The sequence below is a fragment of the Puma concolor genome, chromosome B1 (genome assembly GCF_028749965.1).
Source record: "Puma concolor isolate L17-30 chromosome B1, mPumCon1.1.hap2, whole genome shotgun sequence".
Lineage (NCBI taxonomy): Eukaryota > Metazoa > Chordata > Mammalia > Carnivora > Felidae > Puma > Puma concolor.
This window is the reverse complement of record NC_141670.1, coordinates 161964569-161991808: the sequence shown is the minus strand read 5'-3', so window position 1 is coordinate 161991808 and position 27240 is coordinate 161964569. Positions and strand designations below refer to the sequence as shown.

The 27240-nt window shown below is 38.7% G+C and overlaps 1 protein-coding gene across 9 annotated transcripts in view; it reads left to right on the top strand.

Moving 5' to 3' along the window:
• Positions 1-26547, top strand: part of PAICS (phosphoribosylaminoimidazole carboxylase and phosphoribosylaminoimidazolesuccinocarboxamide synthase) — a 47985-nt gene extending 21438 nt beyond the window's left edge. For 8 of the 9 annotated variants that reach the window (XM_086704992.1, XM_086704990.1, XM_086704991.1 and 5 more), the window contains 9 exons: positions 639-705; positions 5062-5259; positions 13401-13579; positions 15411-15590; positions 15691-15804; positions 16488-16571; positions 17967-18147; positions 19695-19853; positions 25590-26547. In XM_086704992.1, the coding sequence (XP_086561118.1) occupies positions 639-705; positions 5062-5259; positions 13401-13579; positions 15411-15590; positions 15691-15804; positions 16488-16571; positions 17967-18147; positions 19695-19853; positions 25590-25756 (1329 nt within the window). In that variant the 3' untranslated portion in view covers positions 25757-26547. Of the gene's footprint in view, positions 1-226; positions 269-638; positions 706-5061; positions 5260-13400; positions 13580-15410; positions 15591-15690; positions 15805-16487; positions 16572-17966; positions 18148-19694; positions 19854-25589 lie in introns of those variants that run through there. The other variant, XM_025921798.2, reaches the window with a different exon arrangement.
• Positions 26548-27240: the final 693 nt, after the last annotated feature.

The following is a 27240-nucleotide window of genomic DNA, read 5'->3' as shown; positions in this document are numbered from 1 at the left end:
TGCCCCGCCCCTTCAGTATTCACCAATGAGCGTGGAGGGGGCTAGAGGCTCCTTGGCTGAGAGGAGGAGTCACAGACGCCTAGGGTGGAGCTAGTCCTCCGCCGGAACCCTACGGGGAGCTGTTTTTGCTGCACGTGGAAATCTCCGTTATTTTCCAACATCCAAGGTTAGGGTGATGAAAGTAGTAGGGTTAACGTCATTTCTCTGCCAGAAGATGTAAATTTTGTATGCTCCTCCGCACATGCTTTCCCCCGGTCGTCATTACTTGGTACGCTCCAACCTATGAACCGCTCTGGCTGAGGAGAAGGGGGCTGGTCAGCGAGCCTCTGTAGAGTCGGGAGGGGCCGCCAGTGCGCGCCACTTTTCGCCTCTTCTGGAACAGCGCCCGCGCGGGGTGGTAGGGGTGGGGGGAAGCCTGCGTTTCTGCGTCTGCGCGGCGGGAAGCCTCGGGGGTAAAGCTAGCTCCCGGAGCCGAAGTTCCGCCGGGGCAGCAGAGAAGACAGGCATTCCTCCGGACTGTGGTACTAGCTGAGAGCCTGAGTCTGCGCTCCGTAATACCAGGCGTGGCCGGGGGTGGGTCTGTGCGCCGCCCTCCCTTCCCCGCCGGGTGAGCCTCTCTGACCACTCCTCTTTTCCAGAGCCCTGCCTCTGTTCCCAGCGCGGCGTTTGCCCTCAGCCCACGCAGGATAATGGCTACAGCTGAGGGTGAGTAACAGGCATCCCCAGGAATATTCCGGGGACTCCCTGCCCTCCCGCCTGGAGCTTGTGAGCTCGGTGCGGACACGTGCGCGCCCTGCGGCCCTCCTGGCTGCCTCTCCCACCCCCGGGCGGTGTCTGTTCTCCCTGCCGCCTTCTCTTTAGGCCGCTGGGCGGGTGGACACGTGGCCCAGGCACCGCCAAGAGAGGCGTAGGAAACCCAGCCCTCCCGGGCCTCTCCGAACTTTCTGAAATACTCGGAACTGACTCTGGATTGGGGAAAGGAAACGAAGTAGAGAAAGAGTGATTACAAAGAGAAATGGTCAGGGGTTGGAGAGGTGCCTGAAAATCGTGTTGGTAATCAATAGATATTGCAAAACAATCACAGAAACGTGTGGATTTTTCAAAGTCCTGCTTTTCCTATTAGGTTAGTAATAACCTGCTATCTCCTTAAAGTTAATAATTGAATTTACTGAAAATTTACTTTTTTTCTGTCCAGATTTTGTATGTGTGTGTGTTTTATAGTCTTTTGATGCCATGATGGCTTTGAAGAGCTCCAAAAGCACCAGGCAAAAAGTTGCCTTGCTTTAGTTTGCATTTATAGTTACATAATCATTTTATGTGTGAGTGATTAGATCCTCAGGAAAAATAGCTTGTGACATTTATGCTGGTTAAGTGTGTTTTTCCCCACACGCCCAATTTTTAAATTTATGATGAACCAACTTGTTTGTGTTGGCTAGTCAGTACATTGTCTTCCACAAAGAAAATTGAACTTAGGTAAAAAAATATATATAGAGACCAAACAAAAAGATCCAGATGATAACGAGTAACAACTCCATAAAATCAGGGTATTAGAACAGGTCTTTTCCTTCCATACATCCAAACTGGTAGAATCTAACTGGCAGGTTAATCTTTCTCAAATGGCACTTTTATGATTTCTAAATGGCACTTCCTTGCTCAAAAATGTTCAGTGGCAACCCAAGAGCTATTAAAATTCAGTCTGAAGACCCTTTCACCTCCTGCATACTGCTTTCTTCCTATCCCTTCAACCCTAACTTTGATTTTTCTCTCTTGTGAATCCTATACCTATATTCCAGTTAGGTTAATTCACCAAGTTCACTCATCTGTGTTCATTTATGCGGTGTCTAGGAGAACAGTGCCAATAGAAATATGTAAAACTCTATGTAACTATGTTTTCTAGTAGTCACATTTTAGGAAGTAAAATGAAACAGGTGAAATGAATTGTAAATATATCATATGTAGCCCAGTATATCCAAAACTATATCGTTTCCGCATGTAATCAATATTTGTAAATGTGTGCTATTTTGCATCCTTTTTTTCCCCCATCTTGAAATCCATTGTGTATTTTAAACTTAACTCACATCTCAATTTGGAGTAGCCGTGTTTCATATTTCATGACCAAATGTGGCTAGAGGCTCCCTTACTGGAGGGAACAGCCCTAGACTTTTTATCTCCTCTCTGTGGAAGTTCTATACATTTCAAGACTCTTAAATTTCAGTGCCACAAATTGTTTTCAGTCATCAGTCTTTCCTGAATTCATCTGCTAGTTCTTAGCAGGCGTTTTGGCACTTGTAATATATGTCTCCTATGAGTATGTTTTTTCTATCCATTAATTGAAATTCCTACCCTGTTTAACAACTAGGTAATAAATATGGATTCAACTGAATTGTGGAGGTGCAGTAGTTAAAAACTTTCTTTTGCCTCGTAGCTAACCTAGGAAACATCCTTGACTTTCCCCCTCTTTTATCCCTATGTTGAATGAGTGGTTCTTAAAACTTTTACCTTTTAAATATCTTGAGCCTTTCAATCACTGCTTTTTCCTTAGACCAGGACATTTCTTGGGCTGTATTGCTGCAAGAGCATCCTAACTGGTCTTTCAGTCTTTAGTTTTCTTCCATCCACCCCTTCCTCATTTCATTTTCCACACAGCAGCCATAATCTTTCTAATATAGGAATCTGTCATCTTGCTGAAGTGTTTAAAAGCCACATGGTTGTTCTTAGGATAAAATCTACACTTGGGGCGCCTGGGTGGCGCAGTCGGTTAAGCGGCCGACTTCAGCCAGGTCACGATCTCGCGGTCCGTGAGTTCGAGCCCCGCATCAGGCTCTGGGCGGACGGCTCAGAGCCTGGAGCTTGTTTCCGATTCTGTGTCTCCCTCTCTCTCTGCCCCTCCCCCGTTCATGCTCTGTCTCTGTCCCAAAAAAAATAAACGTTAAAAAAAAAAATTAAAAAAAAAAATCTACACATTATCAACATGATGTATGAGGCCTAAAGAATGAATAGTGAAATGCAAGGGAAGGAAACTATGTTTGGGCCAAGAGAGAACATGTCAAAAGCCTGTGAGTGGGATATAGAAATTCATTCATGGAAGTTAGAGTTCTGGGAAGGGAATCAAGAAATGTGAAGTTGGAGCACTAAGCTGAGGCTCTATCTTGAGGAGCCTTTTAAACCTTGTCAGTGAGTCAGGACATTATGATAGGGTGGGGATTCATCCTCCAGATTAGGTACCCTGCAGTGGCAACTATTAAACTGAATTGTAACTGGTTTAATGGTTACCTCCGCTAGCTGGTGATCTTACCCCTGCCCAATTCTTCCTTGTCTTATCTCCTGCCATTCTTTTTTACTCTCAGCTGCTGACCTCCTTCCCCTACCCTATAGCAGTGCATGCACACACAGTGTTCCAACCATATTGAAGTTCTGCCATGTACTGTTTTACCCCATGGTCACCGTCACTACCTACCCCTTTTCCTCTTCTGGCTAAGTGTTTATCCTTCCTCTGATCGCAACCTAATCCTCACTTTGTTCCAGCCTTTCTTCTCTGATGTCTAGACTAGGTTAGGTGGGCCTGCTGTGAACCTGTGATCCTATAGTCTGTTTCTTTTTTTTTTTAATTTTTTTTTCAACGTTTTTTTATTTATTTTTGGGACAGAGAGAGACAGAGCATGAACGGGGGAGGGGCAGAGAGAGAGGGAGACACAGAATCGGAAACAGGCTCCAGGCTCCGAGCCATCCGCCCAGAGCCTGACGCGGGGCTCGAACTCACGGACCGCGAGATCGTGACCTGGCTGAAGTCGGACGCTTAACCAACTGCGCCACCCAGGCGCCCCCCTATAGTCTGTTTCTTACATCATACTTGTTATGATGTCCTGTTTAATTTCAGCTTCCCTCAGGCTCAGGTCTCATGAGAACAAGAACTCTCTCTTGTTTACTGGTATATCCCTAGTGTACCTGGCGCACAGACACTAAAAAATGCCAATACTAAGAATGAGTCCTTGTTCTGGGAATGTGAGGGTTATTTCTTCCCTTGGAAATTTTAAGTCCTTAAACTTCTGTTACCTCTGATCTTCATCTAAATCATTCTTTCTAATGACCAGAGTCTACTTCTTTTAGGTCTGTGACCTGCATCAAAATTAGAGTCTCTTGTACTCACTTCCTCACAATTTCCTACATCTTAGTGTGGAGAAAGGATTAACAGTGGGGGATAGGGAAGAAAGATTAAGAAATAACCACCTGGGTGGTTCAATCAGTTAAGCGTACAACTCTTAATTTCGGCTCAGGTCATGATCTCACAGTTTGTGAGATCAAGCCCAGCATCAGGCTGTATGCTGTCAGTATGGAACCTGCTTGGGATTCTCTCTACCCCTGTCTCTCTGCCTCTCCCATATTCGTGCACATGCTTGTGAACTAAAAAAAAAAAATAGAGGCTCTTGGAAATGGGCTAACTTCAGTGGGTGGGGGGTGCCTCTCCTTACACATCAACTAAACATCAAGAAACCCTTCTGGCTGAACTTTGCCATTTTGCCTGCTATAGAAAGCTCTGAGGCTGTAGCCTGCTTGAGATTCTCTCTCCCCCTCTCTGTCTGCCCCTCCCCTGCTTGTGCTCTGTCTCTCTCAAAATAAATAAAAAACTTAAAAAAAAATTTTTTTATTTTCTCTAGTTTGATTGTAAGAATATGGTATAAGATACACATAACGGACAAAACACATTACCCAAGCATTTAACATTACCTCTGAACAGATAACGTTGATCTTCTGATCAGCAGTAAACTATTAGTTAAGATTTGGGGGAGTAAAAGTTATATGCAGATTTTCAACCCTAAACCCCACATTGCTCAAGGGTCAATTGTAATTATTTACATAGTTCTAATTTTTCACAAAATTGTGTGAATCAAATATGATGCCTGTGAAAATACTTTGTAGGGTATAAGGTTCAATGCAGGTGAATGAATTTTTATTAAAATTATTAACCACTTTGTATGTTCCCTGATTCATCATTCTAGATAATTCAGTCTTCAATTAGGAAATTTTTCCCTAAAATCTGATGTTTCCATTTTATTTTCACAGTGCTGAATATTGGTAAAAAACTCTATGAGGGTAAAACAAAAGAAGTCTATGAATTGCTAGATAGTCCAGGAAAAGTCCTCCTTCAGTCCAAGGACCAGATTACAGCAGGAAATGCAGCCAGAAAGAATCACCTGGAAGGAAAAGCTGCAATCTCAAATAAAACTACCAGTTGTATTTTTCAGTTGTTACAAGAAGCAGGTAAGTGGCTCTCCCAATAGCCTCCACTTTCATATTCTCTCTCACACACACATACTGGTCCTTTTCATGGGGGAAATGACATTATTTGGATTAACAGCTTGTTGACTACCAGGTATATTTTTCAGTTGTTACAGGAAAACAGGTAGGTGTCTCCCTGCACAATCTCCTTCCTTTTGAGTGTGCACGTACACACAGGGCACACTCTGATCTCTTTCATCGGTAGTTGACATTATTTGGGTTAACAGCATGTTTTTGGGGATGTCTCACAAGCTAAGCTTTAAGTTAAATCAAACCAGGAACTCTTAAATTTCACTATAACACTTTACTGAACTTGGAATTAGTAATGCCATTTAGTTAAGGAATCTTAACAGTTTGCTGTGGTCTTTCTCTGACACACATATATTTTATGTAACTTTTCTCTCCTAGGACATCTTCCTAGGAGAGACTTCTCTATGAGGGAGGCCTATTCTGATGTTAGGTAGTTATAATTGGAGAGTTGAAATTTGGTACCTGCAATTCTGGGCATTTACTCTTTGCTCTGCGCCTTGGAGATAAGACAGAATTTCAAATCCCTTTTCCACTTGAAAGCCCTGAAAAGTATTTGAAGATTGCCACACCTTCTCACCCTGTCCCAAGTGAGGAATTTAAACTAGATCAAAGATCTCCAAGGTTACCTCCTACTCTAAAACTGAAAGAAGCCTATTTTGTATAGAGACATCTATTCAAAAGGATGAAATTAAGATCAGAACTTTCTATGGAGGGCACTTGAAGTAAAGAAAGGGGAATTAAGATAATGGGCTTTTCTGCAGGGATTCAGTTAACAGCTGATTTGTCTGTAGTGTAGGAAACCTCTGTTAATAAAAGATTTGAGCTCTTCTGGGGCTCCTGGCTGGCTCAGACAGAAAAATGTATGACTCTTGATCTCAGGGTCATGAGTTCAAGTCCCACGTTGGGTGTGGAGATTACTTAAATAAATGAACTTTAAAAAAATTTTGAGCTCTTTCCCTCAAGTGTAAAAGGCCTCATTGCCTGGGATCACTCAATCTTTGAACCCTCCAGTTCCTTACCTATAAAATAAAAGCTTAGTTTTTTACTACCCTAGTTCTAACTTTATAATTTAATAGTTTTGTCTCCTTTTACTTCCCAGTTGCCCTTTCATTTCTTAGAGCTTCCAGTAAGCATTTTATTTATTTTCAGAGAGAGAATCCCAAGCAGGCTCTGTGCTAACAGTGTAGATGCGGGGCCCAAACTCAAACTGTGAGATCATGACCTAAGCTGAAATCTAGGGTTGGATACTCAACTGACTAAGCCACCCAGGCGCCCCAACAATAAAGTATTTTTTAACTAAGGTATGTACAGTTTTTTAGACATCGTGATATTGCATACTTAATAGACCACAGTATAGTATAAAATATAACTTGTATATGCGTGGGAAACCAAAAAATCCATTTTGATTTGTTTTATTGTAATAATTGCTTTATTGTGGTCTGGAACCGAACCCTCAATATCTTTAAGGTATTGCAGGATTTCTTACCACAATACCCAGGATTCGTTGTCTCCCTGCTTCAAAGAATGAAGAGGTGGACACAAAATGAGCAGTGGGCAGAAGTTTATTAGAGGATAAGAAAGTAAGAATAGTAGGAAAGCTCTCATTACTGAGAAGGAACATTTGAAAGTGAATGCTTGAGGACTCTAGGCTAGGGTCTTTTTTTTTTTTTTTTTTTTTTTTTTTTTTTTTAAAATACGGATCTGGTCAGCCCTCCCCCTTGCCTTCCCCCTTGTTCTTTCTCAGACTGTAGTCTTATTGGCTTGCTAGTTCTAGGTTCTGGGTTGTCCATGTCTGGTTGGCTCTTTCCATTGTATGAGGAGTGGTCTGTGGCCTTACTTAGGTCTTTTGTCAAAATCTGGAGGGGAAACCTGAGGGGGAGTAGGTGGAGTATGTTGCATTCTTAAGAGGAACCTTATGCCTGAGGGGACTTGCTGTGGTCAGACACTCCCAGCATTGTTCGAAAAGAGGTGTTTTTCCCTGCCAAGGGATTTAAGGCCCTAATCTGTCCCTCTCTGCCTACTGAATCCTCTTCTCTTATCATAGCATGTTTATAATTTCTCTTAATCTTTCTAAATCCAAAGGAATTTAATAACTTTGTTTTTAGTCAAGATAGATATACCTACCTTCCACAAAATAACAAGGTAATTCAAGTTAAATCAGTTTTGTCTGTACAGAATGGGTTCTTGAATAGTTTTGTCTCTTTCATCATTTTCTGTTGAATGTTTTTTTTTTTTTTTTTAATTTTTTTTTTTTTCAACGTTTATTTATTTTTGGGACAGAGAGAGACAGAGCATGAACGGGGGAGGGACAGAGAGAGTGGGAGACACAGAATCGGAAACAGGCTCCAGGCTCTGAGACATCAGCCCAGAGCCCGACGCGGGGCTCGAACTCACGGACCGCGAGATCGTGACCTGGCTGAAGTCGGACGCTTAACCGACTGCGCCACCCAGGCGCCCCTGTTGAATGTTTTTAAGTTAGCGTGGAACTAACTTAATTGACAACGTAATTTGTCTCCATACCATAAATCCTTCTATACATTGAAAGTGAGTGTGTTATTATAAACTTAAAGGACCACTCAGATTTCCTAAGTAATACGATTTTAGGATTTTTTTTTTAATGTTTGTTTTTGAGAGAGCATGCAAGCAGAGGAGGGACAGAGAGGGGGACAGAGGATCCAAAGCAGATTTGAAATCAAGAGTCGGACGCTTAACTAACTAAGCGATGCAGGCACCCCAGCAGCTAATTTTTTTATTGTTAACAATTTATAGTATTAAGCAACTTTTTAAAACGTTAATATGTATAGGAGAATGAGATAACTTGGGAGGTTAAAAATGGATCACTTAATCTGTACTGCAAAAGGAACCTAAAATTAGTTTGATGCTCTGTATAAAAACCTGCTCAGTCACTGAGAAACCACCAGTCAAGGAAGGCTTAAAATAAAAATTCTAAAATCAGGGGTCCTGGGTGGCTCAGTGTGAGTTAGGGCCCCACTTCGGGCTTGCTGCTGTCAGTGCAGAGCCTATTTGGGATTCTCTCTCTCCCTCCACCTCTCTCAAAATAAATAAATAAACATTAAAAAAAATATAGCACCTACGTATCCATAGTAATTATACATAGCTACAGAATTGCATGTATATATATATTTACATATATATAAATGCTCTCAAATAACAAGGTAAGTACAGGCCCAAGTTTTTTTTTTATTTTTTATTTTTATTTATTTTTCGGACAGAGAGAGACAGAGCATGAACGGGGGAGGGGCAGAGAGAGAGGGAGACACAGAATCGGAAACAGGCTCCAGGCCCTGAGCCATCAGCCCAGAGCCTGATGTGGGGCTCGAACTCACGGACCGTGAGATCGTGACCTGGCTGAAGTCAGACGCTTAACCGACTGCGCCACCCAGGCGCCCCAGGCCCAAGTTTTTATTTGCTTATTCAGGAAGGGAGTATTCAGTGTGCTTTTTGGGGCTTAACAAAAAGTAAGTTAAGGTGACCACGTTGTCTCTCTTTGTCCAGGATTTTCCCAGTTTTGACTTTGAAAGCCTTGCATTTTTAAAGGGAAAGTTTGTTACCCTAAATGAAGTACTCCAACAATTACATTTAAATCACTGTGTTTGGCATACTTAACTAAAACTTACTTGGTTCACAGGAAATGTAGAAAGATATTTTTCAGGTTTTATATACTGTGAAATTAAGGAAAACTTTAGTTTTAAAAAATTCTTAGATTTGTTGTAGAGGATAGATTAGGAATTCTGTTGTTTTATCTAATTTTTACTCACTGACAGTTAAATAAATGGTATGTTTAGTTGACCCCTAGTGGTCTATTTGAAATTGCTTTCAGGGGCACTTGGGTGGCTCAGTTGGTTAAGCATCCGACTTCAGCTCAGGTTATGATCTCATGGTCTGTGAGTTTGAGTCCCACATCAGGCTCTGTGCTGATTGTAACAATACATACATTAGGGGTGCCTGGGTGGCTCAGTCAGTTAAGCATCTGACTTGGGCTCAGGTCATGAGCTCACGGTTCGTGAGTTCAAGCCTCACAATGGGCTCTGTGCTGACAGCTCAGAGCCAGGAACCTGCTTTGGATTCCGTGTCTCCCTTGCTCTCTGTCCCTCCCCTGCTCGCGCATGTGCGTGCTCTCAAAAATAAACAGACATTAAAAAAATTTTAAAATAATAAACACATTAAAAATTGTTTTAATTACTTTCTTTATAAGCAAGGTTATGTTCTAATTAAGGTTTTTCTAGAAATTAGAGTGGGAAGGGTACCAAATGACAATTAGTAAATTAGGATTCTAGTTTTCTCATTGTCAATCATAAGCGAACTATAAAATACTGTACAAATAATAGATACAAGTAATATTTCTCCATGGAAATAATATTCTACATACTACACCTGAGTTATAAAATGTGTGGGTTTGGTCTCAATACTTAAAAATCAAAACTTAATCTTTTAAGTCTCGGTTCTCCCACAGAAACCTACTGTAATTACATTTAGGTGTGTTAGTAGTCATGGGTATGAGTCCTGCAGTTGCTAAACCACAGACAAGAAGCTGGACAGCCTTAATACATGGGTGGCCCCAGAGATAATGTGGACTGATTAGTTGTCAGACACAGTAATTCAGAGTATGAAGTGACATTTGCTACATGGTAGGAGTTCTTTTTCTCATTGCATGCAGTCATGAAATTTGCTAAGATGATGTGTATTAGAGCAATCATCATCTAAACTGAATTTTTTTTTTTTGAAAAAAATTTTTTTTCTGTGTAAGAGTCTTGCCGTAAATTGATTCTGTTCTTTCAGTTCTCTTAAATGTGAGGAAGGGTTTTCCTCTGAAGAAAGTAACGATTGTTTATGTTTAAAGGATAGATGTGGACACTGGTCTTTCAAGCTTGGTAGACACAAATATGACTAATGATGAACAGATCTAAAAAGGAAAAATTCTTGAAGCTAGACATGTAGTTACTGCCTCAAGTTAAGGATTGACTTAAATCATCTGCCTATCCATGAGCATGAGCCCAATCATTCTTTAAAGGTTAAAATGACCATTACACTGTTATTCTTTCCCAGAGTTCCTGTTCATGTAGCATACTACAATTCTGTTACAATCAAATTGTACTGGTCAAGCACAGAGGGAATACAGAGAAAACAGTACAGGTTTTGAAACTGTTCCAGGCACCATTACTGATTAGCACCATGACCTAGCTTGTCAAATTACTTAACTTCTTTGAGCTTCTGTTTCTTTCACTGTAAAATGCAATGATACCTACCTGAAAATTTTTATAAACATAATAGCACCTACCTGAAAAATTTTATGTATGGTTAAATGAGATAACACATAGAACACTTGGCACAGTGCAAGACTTCCATAAATGTTGATTCCTTTCATGTATGGATATACATATGTATGTATATAGATATATATGTGATCAAAATTTTTTTCATTTTTTTCTGATGAGAAAAAATTGATTTTAGAGGATTAGATTGGGATTGGAGGTATTAACATTACAGTCTGAAGATGAACATTATTATGTTAAACCCATGCAGGTTTCCAGCAGCTGCTTCAACTCATGTTAATGCTATAGTATTCCCTTGTGCTGTGATGTAATAACACTTCTAGGAGAGGCAGTATAGCATAGTGGTTAATTGGGTAGCCACGCAGAGTTGAAAGTGTTGATTGGAAACCCTACTTTATCTAGTACTAGCTAACATGATTACTATGCTTCTATCCTTATCTATTTTGAATGTTTGCCCCTATTATCTACCTTCTCAGGTATTATGAGGATTAAACAAATGAAAACGGATTAATGATGCCTGACCTAAAGCAGGTCTTGCTACTTTTTAAAATTAAATTGTGGTGGAGTGGCTGGCTCAGTTAGTAGAACATGTACTCTTGATCTGAGGGTCATGAGTGTAGGCCTCATGTTGGGCATAGAGCTTAATTAAAAAATTAAGGGGCGCCTGGGTGGCTCAGTTGGTTAAGCCTCAGACTTTGGCTCAGGTCATGATCTCGTGGTTTGTGAGTTCAAGCCCCGGATCGGCTTCCTGCTGACAGCTTGGAGCCTGCTTCGGATACTGTGTCTGCCTCTCTCTCTGCCCCTCCCCTGCTTGCACTCTGTTTGTCTCTCTCTGTCTCTCAAAAATAAATATTTAAAAAATATTTTTAAAAAATTGTGGTAAAAGATACACAATAAAATTTATCATTTTAACCATTTTTAAAATTTTATTTTTAAGTAATCTCTACAGCCAACATGGGGCTTGAACTCACAACCCTGAGATGAAGAGTTACATGCTCTACTAAGCCAACCAGACACCCCTCATTTTAACTATTTAAAAATGTAAATTCTATAACATTAAGTGCGTTTGCAGTTTCCCGTTTTCAGAACTTTTTTACCATCTTAGATGGAAACTATGACCCATTAAACAAAACTCTCCATTCTCCCTTCCCAGCTCCTGGTAATCTCTATTCTACTTTCTGATTATGAATTTGCGTTTTTTAGGTACCTCATGTAGGCGGAATTATACAATACTTTTATTTCACTTAGCATAATGTTTTCAAGGTTTATTCATGTTGTAGCATGTATCAGAGTTTTATTTCTTTTTAAAATGACTGAACGATAATTCATTATATGTATATTGTACATTTTGGTTATTTATTAATTTGTTGATGATTGGCTATTGTGAACTTTGGTGTACAAGTATCAATTTGAGTCCCTGCTTTCAATTCTTTTCAATACTGCCTTTTCTAGAAGTGTTATTACGTGGTAGCACAAAGTAATACTGTAGCATTAACATGAGTAAAACATTTCCTGGAAACCTGTATAGGTTAACATAATAATGCTCATCTTCAGGCTGCCAGTGTTAGTACCTGGAATACCTAAAAGTGGAGTTGATCGATCATATGATTCATAAAAATTGTAACTAGTATTAGGTTATTTTGCAAGACCCCCAAATAAAATAGCTCCCATCACAAGTTAGCTCTTTATCTTAGTTTTCCACTAACATTTGAGTAAAAGAGAAGGGAAAGGAAGAACAAATGTTTTCTTTCCTCCTGGCCACATTGGCTGCAGTTCCTGCTGCTACCTATTGGAGACTTTTTTCAGGGATTATTTCCTTCAAATTTTAAGAGAAAAGGGCTATCCAGAATGTAGGGCTATATCTGCTTGTGATAAGTGGATTGATTTTTAAAAAAAATTCTTTTTTAATTTTTATTATTTTTGAGAGAGAGAGAGAGAGAGAGACAGAGAGTGAAGCAGGGGAGGGGCAGAGAGAGAGGGAGACACAGAATCTGAAGCAGGCTCCAGGCTCTGAGCTGTCGGCACAGGGCCCGATGTGGGGCTCAAACTTGCGAACCAGGAAATCAGACTTGAGACGAAGTCAGATGCTTAACCGACTGAGCCACCCAGGAGCCCTGTAGTTTGATATTTTATAAGGCCCATATAATACTGGTCTATCAAATATGAGAATCTTATCACCAAATCTGATTTAAAGATAATTAGTACTACTTAGATGAGTCATATGCCTAGTGCAAAGGTAGGTAAGCAGTAGCAGAGGAGTTACTCAGTATTTCTTGAATGTCTGAATGAATGAATGGTAAAGACTCTGAGACCCAGATCTTCTGATCCACTATATGCTTTGCCATGCAACATTAAAATGAAATATGCTAAATATTTTGATAAGCATTAAGAAAGCCATGTTAATAATTTTGTTTTCCTACTTCCACTTAAAAAAAAAAAAGACATATAAAGGGGGGTGCCTAGGTGGCTCAGTTGGACGTCCAACTTCTGCTTGGGTCATGATCTCATGGTTCATGGGTTCAGGCCCTGTGCCAGGCTGTGTGGTGATGGCTCAGAGCTTGGAGCCTGCCTCGGATTCTGTGTCTCCCTCTCTGTGCCCTTCCCTGCTTGCACTCTGTCTCTCTCTCAAAAATAAATAAACATTAAAAAAATTTTTTTTAATTACATTTAAGGATAACGCATTGGGCTAGATAGTTTTTGTTTCATTTTGTTGTGTGTTAACAGTTTTATTATGCCTCAGATGTACCTTTTTAAACACAGTTTTAATGCTTTTTAAAAAAACTTTTTATCAATATATAGGTATCAAAACTGCTTTCACCAGAAAATGTGGGGAGACAGCTTTCATTGCACCTAAGTGTGAAATGATTCCAATTGAATGGGTTTGCAGAAGAATAGCAACGGGTTCTTTTCTCAAAAGAAATCCTGGTGTCAAGGAAGGATATAAGTTTTACCCACCTAAAGTGGAGATGTTTTTCAAGGTAATTATTTTATATTTCTGTGCTTTACTATAACATAGCAACAAACTTAAAATTTCAAAATCAAAAGGTTTAAACATTATTAAAACTTTTGATATTGCACCTTTATTACAGAAATATGTCAATAATGTACATTTTTGTTATCAGTGATAATTCAGATTTTTAAAAGAAAACATTTCTGAAACTCTACTTAATCTTAACTTTGGTTCAAGATCACTACCAAAATGAATAAATTAAAACTAGCAGTTACTAGGAAGAAAACTTAACAATTCAGAAACTTAAAATTTTTTGAAGAGTTTGAAGTAAAGGCTAATACAAGGGATCTTTTTATATTAAAATACAGAAAAAACTATTACCAATGTCTGTTACAAGCAAAAACATAATAAAAATGTAGGAATCAGTGGTTATAAATTTGTATTTGTTTTCTTTATTGCCTGCTTTTCTCTTTCCATCTTTGTTTATGCTGTTAAGCATAGTTCCAACGTCAGAAGTAATGTCAGTGTAACATTTTTAAACAGTCAACTAAAATCGCCTCTCAGCCTTTTGGCCCAGATCAAGTATAATCAGTGAACTGCGTACCTTAAAATGTTTATATTATGGTTATAATACAAATCAAAAATTCATAAAAGAAAAATTTCTTTTTTTTTTTTTTTTTAAATTTTTTTTTTTTCAACGTTTATTTATTTTTGGGACAGAGAGAGACAGAGCATGAACGGGCGAGGGGCAGAGAGAGAGGGAGACACAGAATCGGAAACAGGCTCCAGGCTCTGAGCCATCAGCCCAGAGCCCGACGCGGGGCTCGAACTCACGGACCGCGAGATCGTGACCTGGCTGAAGTCGGACGCTTAACCGACTGCGCCACCCAGGCGCCCCCATAAAAGAAAAATTTCATGTGAGGGGCACCTGGGTGGCTCAGTCGGTTAAGCATCTGACTTCGGCTCAGGTCATGATCTCACGGTTTGTGGGTTCGAGCCCAGCATGAGGCTCTGTGCTGACAGCTCAGAGCCTGGAGCCTGCTTCAGATTCTGTGTCTCCTTCTCTGCCCCTCCATTGCTTGGGCTCTGTCTCTCTCTCCCCAAAATAAATAAATAAAATTTAAAAAAAAATTTTTTTTTAAGAAAAATTTCATGTGAAATTGGGACACTACTTAGAATAAAATGAAAATCTTTTTTTTTTACTAATGTCTTTATATTAAGTCTCTTGAATTATCAAATAATAACCCTAAAGACTTGTAGTCTTCTATAAATTCTTATCAAAAATGAGGTTAGGAGCAGTACCTGCCTGATTCATCTGATAGAGCATGCAGCTCTTGGTCTCAGGATCATGAGTTCAAGCTCTATGTTGGGTGTAGAGATTATGACTTGAGCCGAAGTCAGACGCTTAACAGACTGAACTACCCAGGCACCCCAATAAACATTTAAAAAAAAAATAACTTTGAGACTTTTTTTTTTTTTTACAAAAAAATAAAAATAGAGAAATCAAAAATAATTGTTGGGGTGCCTGGGTGGCTCAGTTGGTTAAGCATCGGACTCTTGATTTCAGCTCAGGTCGTGATCAGGCCACGAGAGATCAGGCCTGTGTGGGGCTGTGTACCGATGGCACGGAGTCTGCATAGGATTCTTTCTCTCTACCTCTCCCCAACTTGTGCTCGGTCTCAAAATAAACTTAAAAAAAAAAGATAATTATTGTGAATTAAAGGGTTATTTTAACCAAAATTTAAGTATTTAGAGAAAAATAATTCTGAGGAATTCTTGGTCAAGGAAAAAAAGACTTCAGTTTATCTCAAAAGGTTAAAATTTTTATATTTAATTGTATACCTTTACTCTGTTTTCAGGATGATGCCAATAATGATCCACAGTGGTCTGAAGAACAGCTAATTGCTGCAAAATTTTGCTTTGCTGGACTTGTTATAGGCCAAACTGAAGTGGATATCATGAGTCATGCTACACAGGCTATTTTTGAAATACTGGAGAAATCTTGGTTGCCCCAGAATTGTACACTGGTTGACATGAAGGTACAAATAAAATGGAGGTTTGAGAGTAAAGATTGTAACTGAGAAATGCCATTAGCTGTAGAGTTTTGAAAACTTTTCTTTGGTGATATGCTTTTTCTAGATTGAATTTGGTGTTGATGTAACCACCAAAGAAATTGTTCTTGCTGATGTTATTGATAATGATTCCTGGAGACTCTGGCCATCAGGAGATCGAAGCCAACAGAAAGACAAACAGGTAATGCTTCAGGGGTTTTTTATCCTTTGCAAGATCAGGCTGGGATAGAGGTGAACAGGAAAATGGAAGGAAAGAAAAGGCAATTATTACTCCCTGTGTTAAGAGCCTGAGTTAACTGCTGTTTACGTTTAAGGATAAATAAGTCTTAAATTTCTTGTACCCTGAAAAAAAAAATTACAATAGAAACAGTTTACATTTACAAAGCAGATTTCTCATTTATTATGACTGTCACACAGGGCAAGTATATTCTTGTTTGGCTAATTGAAAACTAAGGTACTGAGATGATGATAGATGTTGTCATAATTATAAGTGGCAGATCTGGAACTCTGTCCCAAGTGTTCTGGATCTTACCAGGTTACATTTCTGCTCTGTCTTACGAAAAACAAAATAAGGGCAGATGCTGTCTATACTTCATACATAAGAATTATCAGGGCAGTTAACTAAAGTTGCTAGTGTAGAAAGCACTTAATGAAATAAAATGAAAATACAAGTATACTTCACTATCTAAACTTTCTCTAGTTTAATTCAAGAAATGAATTTATAGACCCATACATTTTCAGATACATTCCTTGTTGTTCAGGCTCTTCGTAATCTACCCAAAACGCAAAAATCAAATAATTTTAGTTAGTAAAAATATTAATAATAGAATATTTATATTCTAAACTTTCTACCCTATTTTCTAGTCATATCGTGACCTCAAAGAAGTAACTCCTGAAGGGCTCCAGATGGTAAAGAAAAATTTTGAGTGGGTTGCAGAAAGAGTAGAGGTAAAACTTTTATAGTAAAGTCATACTGTACTGTGTTTTTCTTTAAGAAAATCTTGCTTCAAAAAGGAAAATAAAAGTGAGAATCTGTAGTTACTTTCTTTTCTCCAGTGGTTTTAAAACAAGGAGCACCTTTAAGAAATGTACACCAGACTCTTCTTAGTGACATACTAAAACCCCTTGCTGTAAAACTGGCCAGTACACTCCCAAATTCTGTTGGGGAATACTAGAATCCTTGTCTCCTCCCTGCCTCTTATATTTCCCACCCACCCCTCTCCACTGCTCCTCAGTGTTCCGTTAGCATGAGTTCCATAAGCAGATTTCAGAATTAGAACTCAATCTGACATTAAAATGTCACTTTAAGATTTATGGTGTTATTATTATAATTACATGGAAATTGTGATTTGTGGTTATCCAACAGTCATAGTTACTTTTAAGTACATCATGTCCATAGAAACATTTGCATTTTGAGTTCTAAGCAACCAACTGAAAAAAGATTTATATCTTTTTTATAGATTATAAATTATTAGCTTAACAAACAGGTTTAGAAACTAGATTGGCTGATTATGCCTTAAAATCTCCATTAAACTGAATATATGAAAAATCTTAGGATGAAGTATTTTATTATATTTTTAATGTTTATTTATCTTAGAGCAAGTGAGCAAGGGGCAGAGAGAGGGAGAGACAGACGGAGAATCCACAGCAGGCACTGAGCTGTCAGCACAGAGCCTGACACAGGGCTCAAACCCATGAACCAAGAGATCATGACATGAGCTGAAGTTGGATGCTTAACTGACTGAGCTACCCAGGCACCCCAGGATGAAATATTTTATATTACAGCTTCCTGAGTATTAATTAGAAGGGTTCAGTATTTATCCTTGCTTTGTATTATAATAGTAGATGTAATTTATCTCATTAAAAATGTTACTCTTTAGGGGCGCCTGGGTGGCTCAGTTGGTTGAGCAGTGGACTTCGGCTCAGGAATGATCTCGCAGTTTGTGAGTTTGAGCCCCGCGTTGGGCTCTGTGCTGACAGCTCAGAGCCTGGAACCTGCTTCATATTTTGTGTCTCCCTCTCTCTCTGACCCTCCCCTGCTCCCACTCTATCCATCTCTCTGTCAAAAATAAACATTAAAAAAAATTTTCTTAAATGTTATTCTTTAGGTCTTAAGTATGAAGACGACTTTTCTTTATATGTAGAGGTTATTTTGGAAAAGATATCCTCTATCATTTTGTCCTGTTTGTCTCTGTCTTGAATTCGGTCTATTAGGAAAGAAAATATTCCGTCCAGTTGTAATTTTACTATAGCTCTGTAAACTGACTATTCTCATGGTATTCATCTCTATATTTATCCATTTTTGCCATCTTTATTTTGCATGTCCGTGTTTTTCTTTTCTAGTTGCTTCTGAAATCAGAAAGTCAGTGCAGAGTTGTAGTATTAATGGGCTCAACTTCGGATCTGAGTCACTGTGAAAAAATCAAGGCGGCTTGTGGAAAATTTGGCATTCCATGTGAACTTCGGGTAACATCTGCCCATAAAGGACCAGATGAAACTCTGAGAATTAAAGCAGAGTATGAAGGTAAATGTCATACAACTCGAGCATTTCAGGAAGTTCTCCTGATTTTGCTAAAAATTTTATGCTTAGACTAATAATACTGAAGAAGAGCTATGCCATGTATCCAAGGAGAAAAATATGGTAGTCTAGGGTTTCATGATATGCACTTCCAAAGAAGGCACTTAGAAAAGAATGGCTCAAGGAGAAAGATTTGAAAATGCAACATGAGCACACCTAAAACTAATGCAACACTGTGTGCCAACAACGTTCAGTTATTTTTTAAATGTTAAAAATAAGTAAATAAAGGAGTAGAGCCCCCTCCTCGAAAAAAGAAAATGCAATATGGAAGGAAAATAAAAGTTAGGTCTTTAACTAATAAGAAGCCCCTCAAGTATTTCTGATATGCTCCAACAGAAAATAGGCCCCATATCAATTTTGGGAGGACTGAAGTTGAAGTAGCAGAGCCTCTCAAGTATTTTTAATGGACAGCCTTTCCTAGGAGGCGGTTAAACATAAAATTAAGGAAGAATTTTAATTTTTTAATTTTTGTTATTTTTTTTTATTTTTTTAAGTTTATTTATTTATTTTTGAGAGAGACAGAGTGGGCAGGGGAGGGGCAAAGAGAGGGGGAGAGAGAGAATCCCAAGCAGATTCTGCACAGTCAGCGTGGAGCCCGACACAAGGCTCAATCTCACAAATCGTGAGCTAAAACCAGGAGTCGGATACTTAACCGACTGAGCCACCCAGGTGCCCCAAGGAATAATTTTAGAATTTAGTATGTAAAAGAAATGGCTTGATGTGATAGTATTGATCTAGAATAATGGAGTCTCATACACCTGACCAAATGTTTCTAAACTGGGAAAAATGTTGATTTGAGTATACTTTCTCAAGGTAGTTGTTATAGGAGCATAGTTATTCAGTTTTGGGGGCCGGGGGACTGGGATAGTTTCTAGAGCTGTTTGTTAAGCTAATGAAAGCCTGAACTCTTTATCCAGAAAAATGTAAATACATAAAATTTTTAGATTTCAGGTTAGGAATCTGTGTTAAGAAACAAAGGAATAACTTATAAATTTATCAGAGAATGAAATGTTGAAGGGATATGTTAGAAAGTATATTGAAAAGACTTAAATATTTGGGTACTATATTACTGAATCTGTCTGCCTTTACTCATGTGCCCCTGAACCTCTAGTCTCTGTTAATGAGGTCTTCCTATACCCTGTTGGTTGAAGGATACCAGGATAGACCCTAGTTGGCGTAATGTCATTCTTTGTTCCAGTGAGCCTAAGCAGCCATAGGAGAAGGGGCCTTTGAGCTATTCCCTCACACACTCTAGTACTCCCTTTATACTATATATCTCAAAGATGGCCAAACCGCTCTCCCTGTTTTGTTACTTGAGATATAATAGGTAGCAGAGTGAAATATATATTTTGAATGTATATGTAATAATAGTGTCTTATTTTGCTTTTTGTGGAGACTGCTAATAAAGGAACTGAAGGAGTTAAGGCACATAGACATTTTGTTTTCACCTATCTTAAAACCTCCTTTCATTTACATGTGTGTAATTTCCCTAGGGGATGGCATTCCTACTGTATTTGTGGCAGTGGCAGGCAGAAGCAATGGTTTAGGACCAGTGATGTCTGGTAACACTGCATACCCAGTGATCAACTGTCCTCCACTCACTCCAGACTGGGGAGCTCAGGATGTGTGGTCTTCTCTTCGACTACCCAGTGGTAAGATGCATTGAATCTTTAAAACTGTTAAAAAATTTGGAACACACAAAATAGTAGAGAGAATAACATAATGAAATCTCATATACCTATTACTCAGCTTCATCATTTAACATCTTGTTACACATGTAGCCCTTCCCTGCTGGATTATTTTCAAGCAGATCTTAGATAAGAGCATTTTATACTTAAATATTAAGTATGCTTCTCTAAGCAATAAGAACTTTAGTTTTTAAATCATAATCATGATACCATATTCATAATAAGAAAAATTAGTGATAATTTCTTAAAATCCTCTAATTTTCAGTTAGTGTTCAAGTTTTTCTGATAATCTCATTTGTTTTTACAGTTGATTTGTTCAAATCTGGATCCAACACAGTCCTTACGGTGCATTTAGTTGATCTCTCAAAGTCTTTTAATCCTCCTCCTTTTTTTCCTTTCATTTATTCTATAGAATATTTAACATTTTGGATTTGGCTAATTACATTTCTGGATGTTTAACATGCTTTTCCGTCCCCTGTATTTTCTATAAACTGGTGGTGAGATCTATAGTTAGATTATGTTCAGGTTTGGTTTTTTTCCCCACAAGAATACATCATTCATGGTATGGAGTTTTTAAGGTAAATGTGATTGTTACTTCTGTAGAGGAAATGAAATTTTATTTCTATAAATTAGGGGCCAGAATAAATAACATATAAGGAAGTTTATCAATTGTCTGATTGAGCAGAATCTCATGAGTAATATATTGTGGTAGTTTTATCATAGTCCAAGATAATGATCTGATCTACAAGTCCTAGGAGTCAGTATTGTTTCAGTAAGAGTTGATTTGCTTGTTACTTAAGCCCCAAACTTTTTCAGAGTTGTGTAAATCTGCTCTTGGTATGTTAAATATGTTAAGTGCTTGAGCCCTCCAACCTGTTCCAGTATGGACTGGCTTCTCTCTAGGCCTACCTGTCCTGCTATTGTCTTTTTTTTTTTTTTTCCAATATATGAAGTTTATTGTCGAATTGGTTTCCATACAACATGCAGTGCTCATCCCAAAATGTGCCCTCCTCAATACCCATCACCCACCCTCCCCTCCCTCCCACCCCCCATCAACCCTCAGTTTGTTCTCAGTTTTTAAGAGTCTCTTATGCTTTGGCTCTCTTCCACTCTAACCTCTTTTTTTTTTTCCTTCCCCTCCCCCATGGGTTTCTGTGAAGTTTCTCAGGATCCACATAAGAGAGAAACCATATGGTATCTGTCTTTCTCTGTATGGCTTATTTCACTTAGCATAACACTCTCCAGTTCCATCCACGTTGCTACAAAGGGCCATATTTCATTCTTTCTCATTGCCACGTAGTACTCCATTGTGTATATAAACCACAATTTCTTTATCCATTCATCAGTTGATGGACATTTAGGCTTTTCCCATAATTTGGCTATTGTTGAGAGTGCTGCTATAAACATTGGGGTACAAGTGCCCCTATGCATCAGTACTCCTGTATTGGGTAAATTCCTAGCAGTGCTATTGCTGGGTCATAGGGTAGGTCTGTTTTTAATTTTCTGAGGAACCTCATCCTCTCCAGCATCTATAGTCTCCTGATTTGTTCATTTTGGCCACTCTGACTGGCGTGAGGTGATATCTGAGTGTGGTTTTGATTTGTATTTCCCTGATGAGCGATGTTGAGCATCTTTTCATGTGCCTGTTGGCCATCTGGATATCTTCTTTAGAGAAGTGTCTATTCATGTTTTCTGCCCATTTCTTCAGTGGGTTATTTGTTTTTCGGGTGTGGAGTTTGGTTAGCTCTTTATAGATTTTGGATATTAGCCCTTTGTCCGATATGTAATTTGCAAATATTTTTTCCCATTCCGTTGGTTGCCTTTTAGTTTTGTTGGTTGTTTCCTTTGCTCTGCAGAAGCTTTTTCTCTTCCTAAGGTCCCAGTAGTTCATTTTTGCTTTTAATTCCCTTGCCTTTGGGGATGTGTCAAGTAAGAAATTGCTACGGCTGAGGTCAGAGAGGTCTTTTCCTGCTTTCTCCTCTAGGGTTTTGATGGTTTCTTGCCTCACATTCAGGTTTCCTGTCTCACATCCTTTATCCATTTTGAATTTATTTTTGTGAATGGTGTGAGAAAGTGGTCTAGTTTCAATCTTCTGCATGTTGCTGTCCAGTTCTCCCAGCACCATTTGTTAAAGAGACTGTCTTTTTTCCATTGGATATTCTTTCCTGCTTTATCAAAAATTAGTTGGCCATACGATTGTGGGTCTAGTTCTGGGGTTTCTATTCTATTCCATTGGTCTATGTGTCTGTTTTTGTGCCACCTGCTGTGGTCTTAGGATCTCTCTTTACCTGGACATGCATTTTGCCTTTCTCTAGTCTTAGATCTTCTGTTTCCTAGGTCATGTGTCTTCCCCTTTCTCTGTTTACTCCTAATTTGTCAGAGAGCATTCTTAGTTAACTCCCTGAGGAAGTAGTACAGTTGGTAAACTTTTTTGACACCTCATATCTATAACATATGTTTTAGCATAGCCTCATACTCCACAATTTAGTAATGGAATCCGGGGTTGAAAATTATTTTCCTTCAGAATTTTGAAAACATTACTCCATTGTCTTATATAGAGTTACTGAGAACTCTGGCACCTTTCCACCACTCCGATTCTAAGTTGTTTATGAATTTGGTTTTTTAAGTTTTGCAAAGGTGTGTCTTGAGTATTTTCATCTTGGGCTTTCAGTGGGCTCTTTTAATCTGAAATGCTGAGGGGCACCTGGGTGGCTCAGGCAGTTAAGCGTCCGACTTTGGCTCAGCTCACGATCTCACAGCTTGTGAGTTCAAGCCTGGCGTCAGGCTCTATGCTGATGGCTCAGAGCCTGGAGCCTGCTCCAGATTCTGTGTCTCCCTCTCTCTGCCCCTTCCCCAGCTCACACTATGTCTCTGTCTCTCTCTCTCTCTCAAAAATAAACATTAAGAAAGAAAATCTGGAATGCTGATTCTTTAGTCTGGGAAATTTTCTTCAATTAACTAATAATTTCCTTCCCCCTCCATTTTCCCTCTTTTCTCATTTTTGCATTTATTATTCACATTTGAACTATTCTGATTTCTAGTTTTTCTGTCTCTTACTGCTGTACTTCCTGGAATATTCCCTTAACTTTATATTCCAGCCCTTCTATTGAGTTTTTCATTCTAGATACGGAATTTTTAATTTCTTAGAGCTGTTTTTTGTTCTCTGGTCTTCCCCCTCCCCCATCCTTTTTTTTAATCTTTGCAATAACATTTTTTATCTCTCTTAAATTATTATAGTTTCTTTCACATTAGTTCCTTTTCTCACCTATCTGGTGTCTGGTAATCCTTGGCTGTAGAGTGCAGCGTTATAAAAGACCAGTGGGAAGGTCTGTGCAAGTGGATGGCACTTGTCAAAAGTGGGTTCCACTGTGGGGTGATCTGGAAGGGTTGTCTTTGAATAACCCCTCACATCAGTGTCACTTCATCTTTTCTCATGTGTGACCAGAATTACCCAAAGAATCTTTCTATTCTCAGTCTCCTCTACCTGGAGGAATAAACCTTGCTGCCAGCATTCTGGAATTTGATGATTTTAACATGTATATAAACTAAATTCCCTGTTTTCACTGTAGCATTTCTTGCCTCAATTGTACCTGGTGCCCTCCAGTCCACAGAAGTCTGGACCAAAGTCTGTTTTACCTTCAGAAAAATTAAAGATTCCACTATGGTGCTGAAGGGGCAATTGCTCATGTACATTGAATGGGGCAAGGGATCTAATGGCCTGCTTCTCGACTCTCAGCCAGTCGGCGGCGGGGGGGGGGGGGGGCTCATTTTTCACCTCCACTTCTCCCTTCAGAGGTATCTGGTGCCACTAATTCTACAGCCTTAGCATGGGTTTTTTAATGTTGGTCACATTGCTTTTCCTTTTTCCCTGCTTCCAGTTTGGGATAAAATTTTCCTATTTTACTTAGTTACCACTCCCATTTCCTTTTCAGCTGGCCAAATGTTATTGCTGTATCTCCCTGTTCTTATATGTTTATGTCTATTTTCTTTATTTCCTTTACTGCTGTTTTTATTTTTAATTTTTTTAAAGCTTTGGCAGATCATTTTTAGTTAATTCAATATAAAAAATAGGATGCCATTAATAATATTTTTACAGCTGGACATGTTTGGTCTATAGTCAGTACACATGTATTGAAAAAACCTTTTAGTGTAACATTCAGCTATTTACTGCTGTTTTTATACAGTTTCGCGGATATACTTTGTGATTAGCCCATCTTTAGATCTTTAGCTAGATATCTGATTGTATCAGCTACTCTAGTGAAAAATTTAGTATGGCTATAAATGAAAGTCTAACTAAATTTATGCTAGGGAATAGTATAGGTATTATCAAGGGAGTTTAGTAAAGGGGAAATGTGACAAGCAAAACTTTGGCAGTTTTTATCTAGTACTGTCCAAGGAGAGAGAGGGAATCTGAAGATTTGTGCATTTTGATCAGTAGAATTGGGGATAATCTTTTGGGGAAAAGTTTTACAGTGGCCTTTGTAAAATCCTGAAAACTCTATTTCTCTTTCTCTTATGGCATGCTCACTAGACAACCTAATTTTTGGTAGTTAAGCTTTCCTGATATCAGAAAGGGAGTCCTGAGCAATAGGCACAGGTATTTCAGACTCGAGTAGAACCCTGTGCCTAGAATACTGCTACTAACAGTTGACATTCATTGAGTACCAGACGCCAGGCACTGCTTCAAGCACTTTATCTGTATTCACTTGTTGAATCCTCACATAAGGTAACCACTAGTTATCATTCCCATCTTAATAGATAAGGACACTAAAATTAATGTGACAGCTGTCACATTCTAAGTGATGGAGCTACACAAATTGGTTTATTAATACAAACTAATAAATTGTGTGATTTATACTTTATTCTTACTGGGGGTAGTGGAAGTCAAAGAGCCTGATGAATTCCAAGAATATTAGGGAATGGAGCTTTGGGATCTATAAGCTAGTTAGTACTTAACTTGAGTGACACAGAGGTAATAGTACCACCCCAAGAAACTCTGCCTGAGCAAACATTTGCCCCCCACAAGGAAGTTACTTTCTTACTATACTGTCTTTTAGATCTTGTTAATATTGAATTTACTTATAACCTGATATTTGGTAAAATTATTCTTTGTTTGGACTTGTTATTGCTTAAAGATTTAGGATGGTTCAATTGCAAAGACAAAAGTAGCAGCTAGAAAATTATCAAAAAGATTAACACACTTCAAGTTTGTCTAAGAACAGGTGCTTCTGTCTACTTGATCTTTGTTTTATTTCTATTGTCTTTCACCAGGGATTTAAAAGTTTATTGTATGTGAAAAGAACTTTCGAAAAGGTGAATTTCTTTATAGTTGGATTCAGTGAAAGAGTGATAGACACTGTATATAAAATAGCTTTTCATGGTACAGAATTATTATCCTCTTATAATCTACTTTACCACTCTAGTAGTAGAGATAGAAACTCCTCCTGCAGATCCTACTTTAGACAAGGATGATACAGTAGCTTTTTATGGTCTTTGGTTAACAGGATTTCTCTGAGTGTAAAATAGTTTACTAGGGGGGGCCTGGTTGGTTCAGTTGGTAGAACATGTGACTCATGATCTCACGGTCGTGAGTTTGAGTCCCGTGTTGGGTGTAGAGATTACTCTAAAAAAAATAGTTTACTAATGGTGTTTTCATTATTGACAGCTCAATTTTCTGTCTTTTCCGTTTTGAACCATTAGGTCTTGGCTGTTCAACCATACTGTCCCCAGAAGGAACAGCTCAGTTTGCTGCTCAGATATTTGGATTAAACAACCATTTGGTATGGGCCAAACTGCGAGCAAATATATTGAACACATGGATTTCCTTGAAACAGGCTGACAAGAAAATCCGAGAGGGCAATTTATAAGAACATCATTGTTTTGGGGCTTTTTTTGTTTGTTTGTTTGCTTTTAGGAGAAAAACTACATTTCTTCTTTAGCTTCAGAAAAAAAAATCAAAACAAAATTTTTTAAATCAGAGAAAACAATTTACTAGTGAATAAATGCTTTTCTAGATTCATGGGTTAGTAGACTATATGGACATAATTATTAGCATTTCTTTAGAGGAAGTGAAATTACTGTAAGAATACTTTTAAAATCTCTTTAGCTATTGTATGGTCATTGTTAGGTAGATAACAATCGGATATATTTCTTAAATGCTGATAATGTCCTATTGTCGAGCTCTAAAGTTACTACTTGACCTTCTGAATCTCAACCCATAAGTTTTAGAAAGTTAAAATGCCTGTATCTTAGAGTGATAAGAGAAAAATATAGTCAGTCCTCTTTTACATTATGATCTTTATAAAATCCTAAGGGCATGTTGTTTTATTTGCAGTCAGTATCTCAGAATAGATGTGTATTTAGCTGTAGACAGATGCTGTCTTTGTTTTGTTTTTGCTTGTTTTCTTAAGAAAAGTTGAGATGGGTGTTAGGGGTAGGAAAGACTAAGTAGGATAAAGGGATACTGTGGAAGCCATGGAAAGGGGACTTTTCTGAGAACTTTTCTGCTGGGTGTTAGGGCAATTCCCCATGGAAAAAAAAGTATAGTGTGAATCACCTTTGCCATTCCAAATGAAAGATTTACTTAGCTATTATGGGTGCCTCTGTGATCCTAAAATTCTTTTAATTCTGATAATACATGTTTTAGCCAAACTAACAATCCTCAGCCTAATGTCATTTTTGAAAACTGGAATCTCCTAGTTGATAACCATTAAGTAGTTTCTTTCTTACCACAGAAGTCTGAGCAGGGTACCCAGTGAGATTCACCTCTAAGAGAGCAGTTGTTACTGAGAGGTGTTATAGTTCATCATCAATCTGTAAGCCATATTTGGAAGTCACTGTTAGGTTGTGCAGTCCTGAGTACTTTTTATAGATCACTAAACTTTAATCTGAATATCCATGAACCCCTAAAACTTCCAGGTAAAATTTTACATATATGTTCACATTTATAAAAATGGGGCAACCATAGTTTTTATCCAAAAGACCTGCATCCTCAAAAATGTTAAGAATCTCTCGGATGCCTGGCTGGCTTAGTTCGTTAGCCTCCGGCTCTTGATTTCAGCTTGGGACATGAACTCAGTCATGAGATTGAGCCCTGCATCAGGCTCAACCCTGGGAGGGGGCCTGCTTAAGATTCTCTTACTCTGCCCCTCCCCAACTCATTCTCCATCTTCCTTCCCTCCCTCCTTCCTTCCTTCTTTCTTGCTCTCAAAATAAACTTTCTTTAAAAATATTGATCTCTGGGGCTCCTGGGTGGCGCAGTCGGTTAAGCATCCAACTTCAGCCAGGTCACGATCTTGCGGTCCGTGAGTTTGAGCCCCGCGTCAGGCTCTGGGCTGATGGCTCGGAGCCT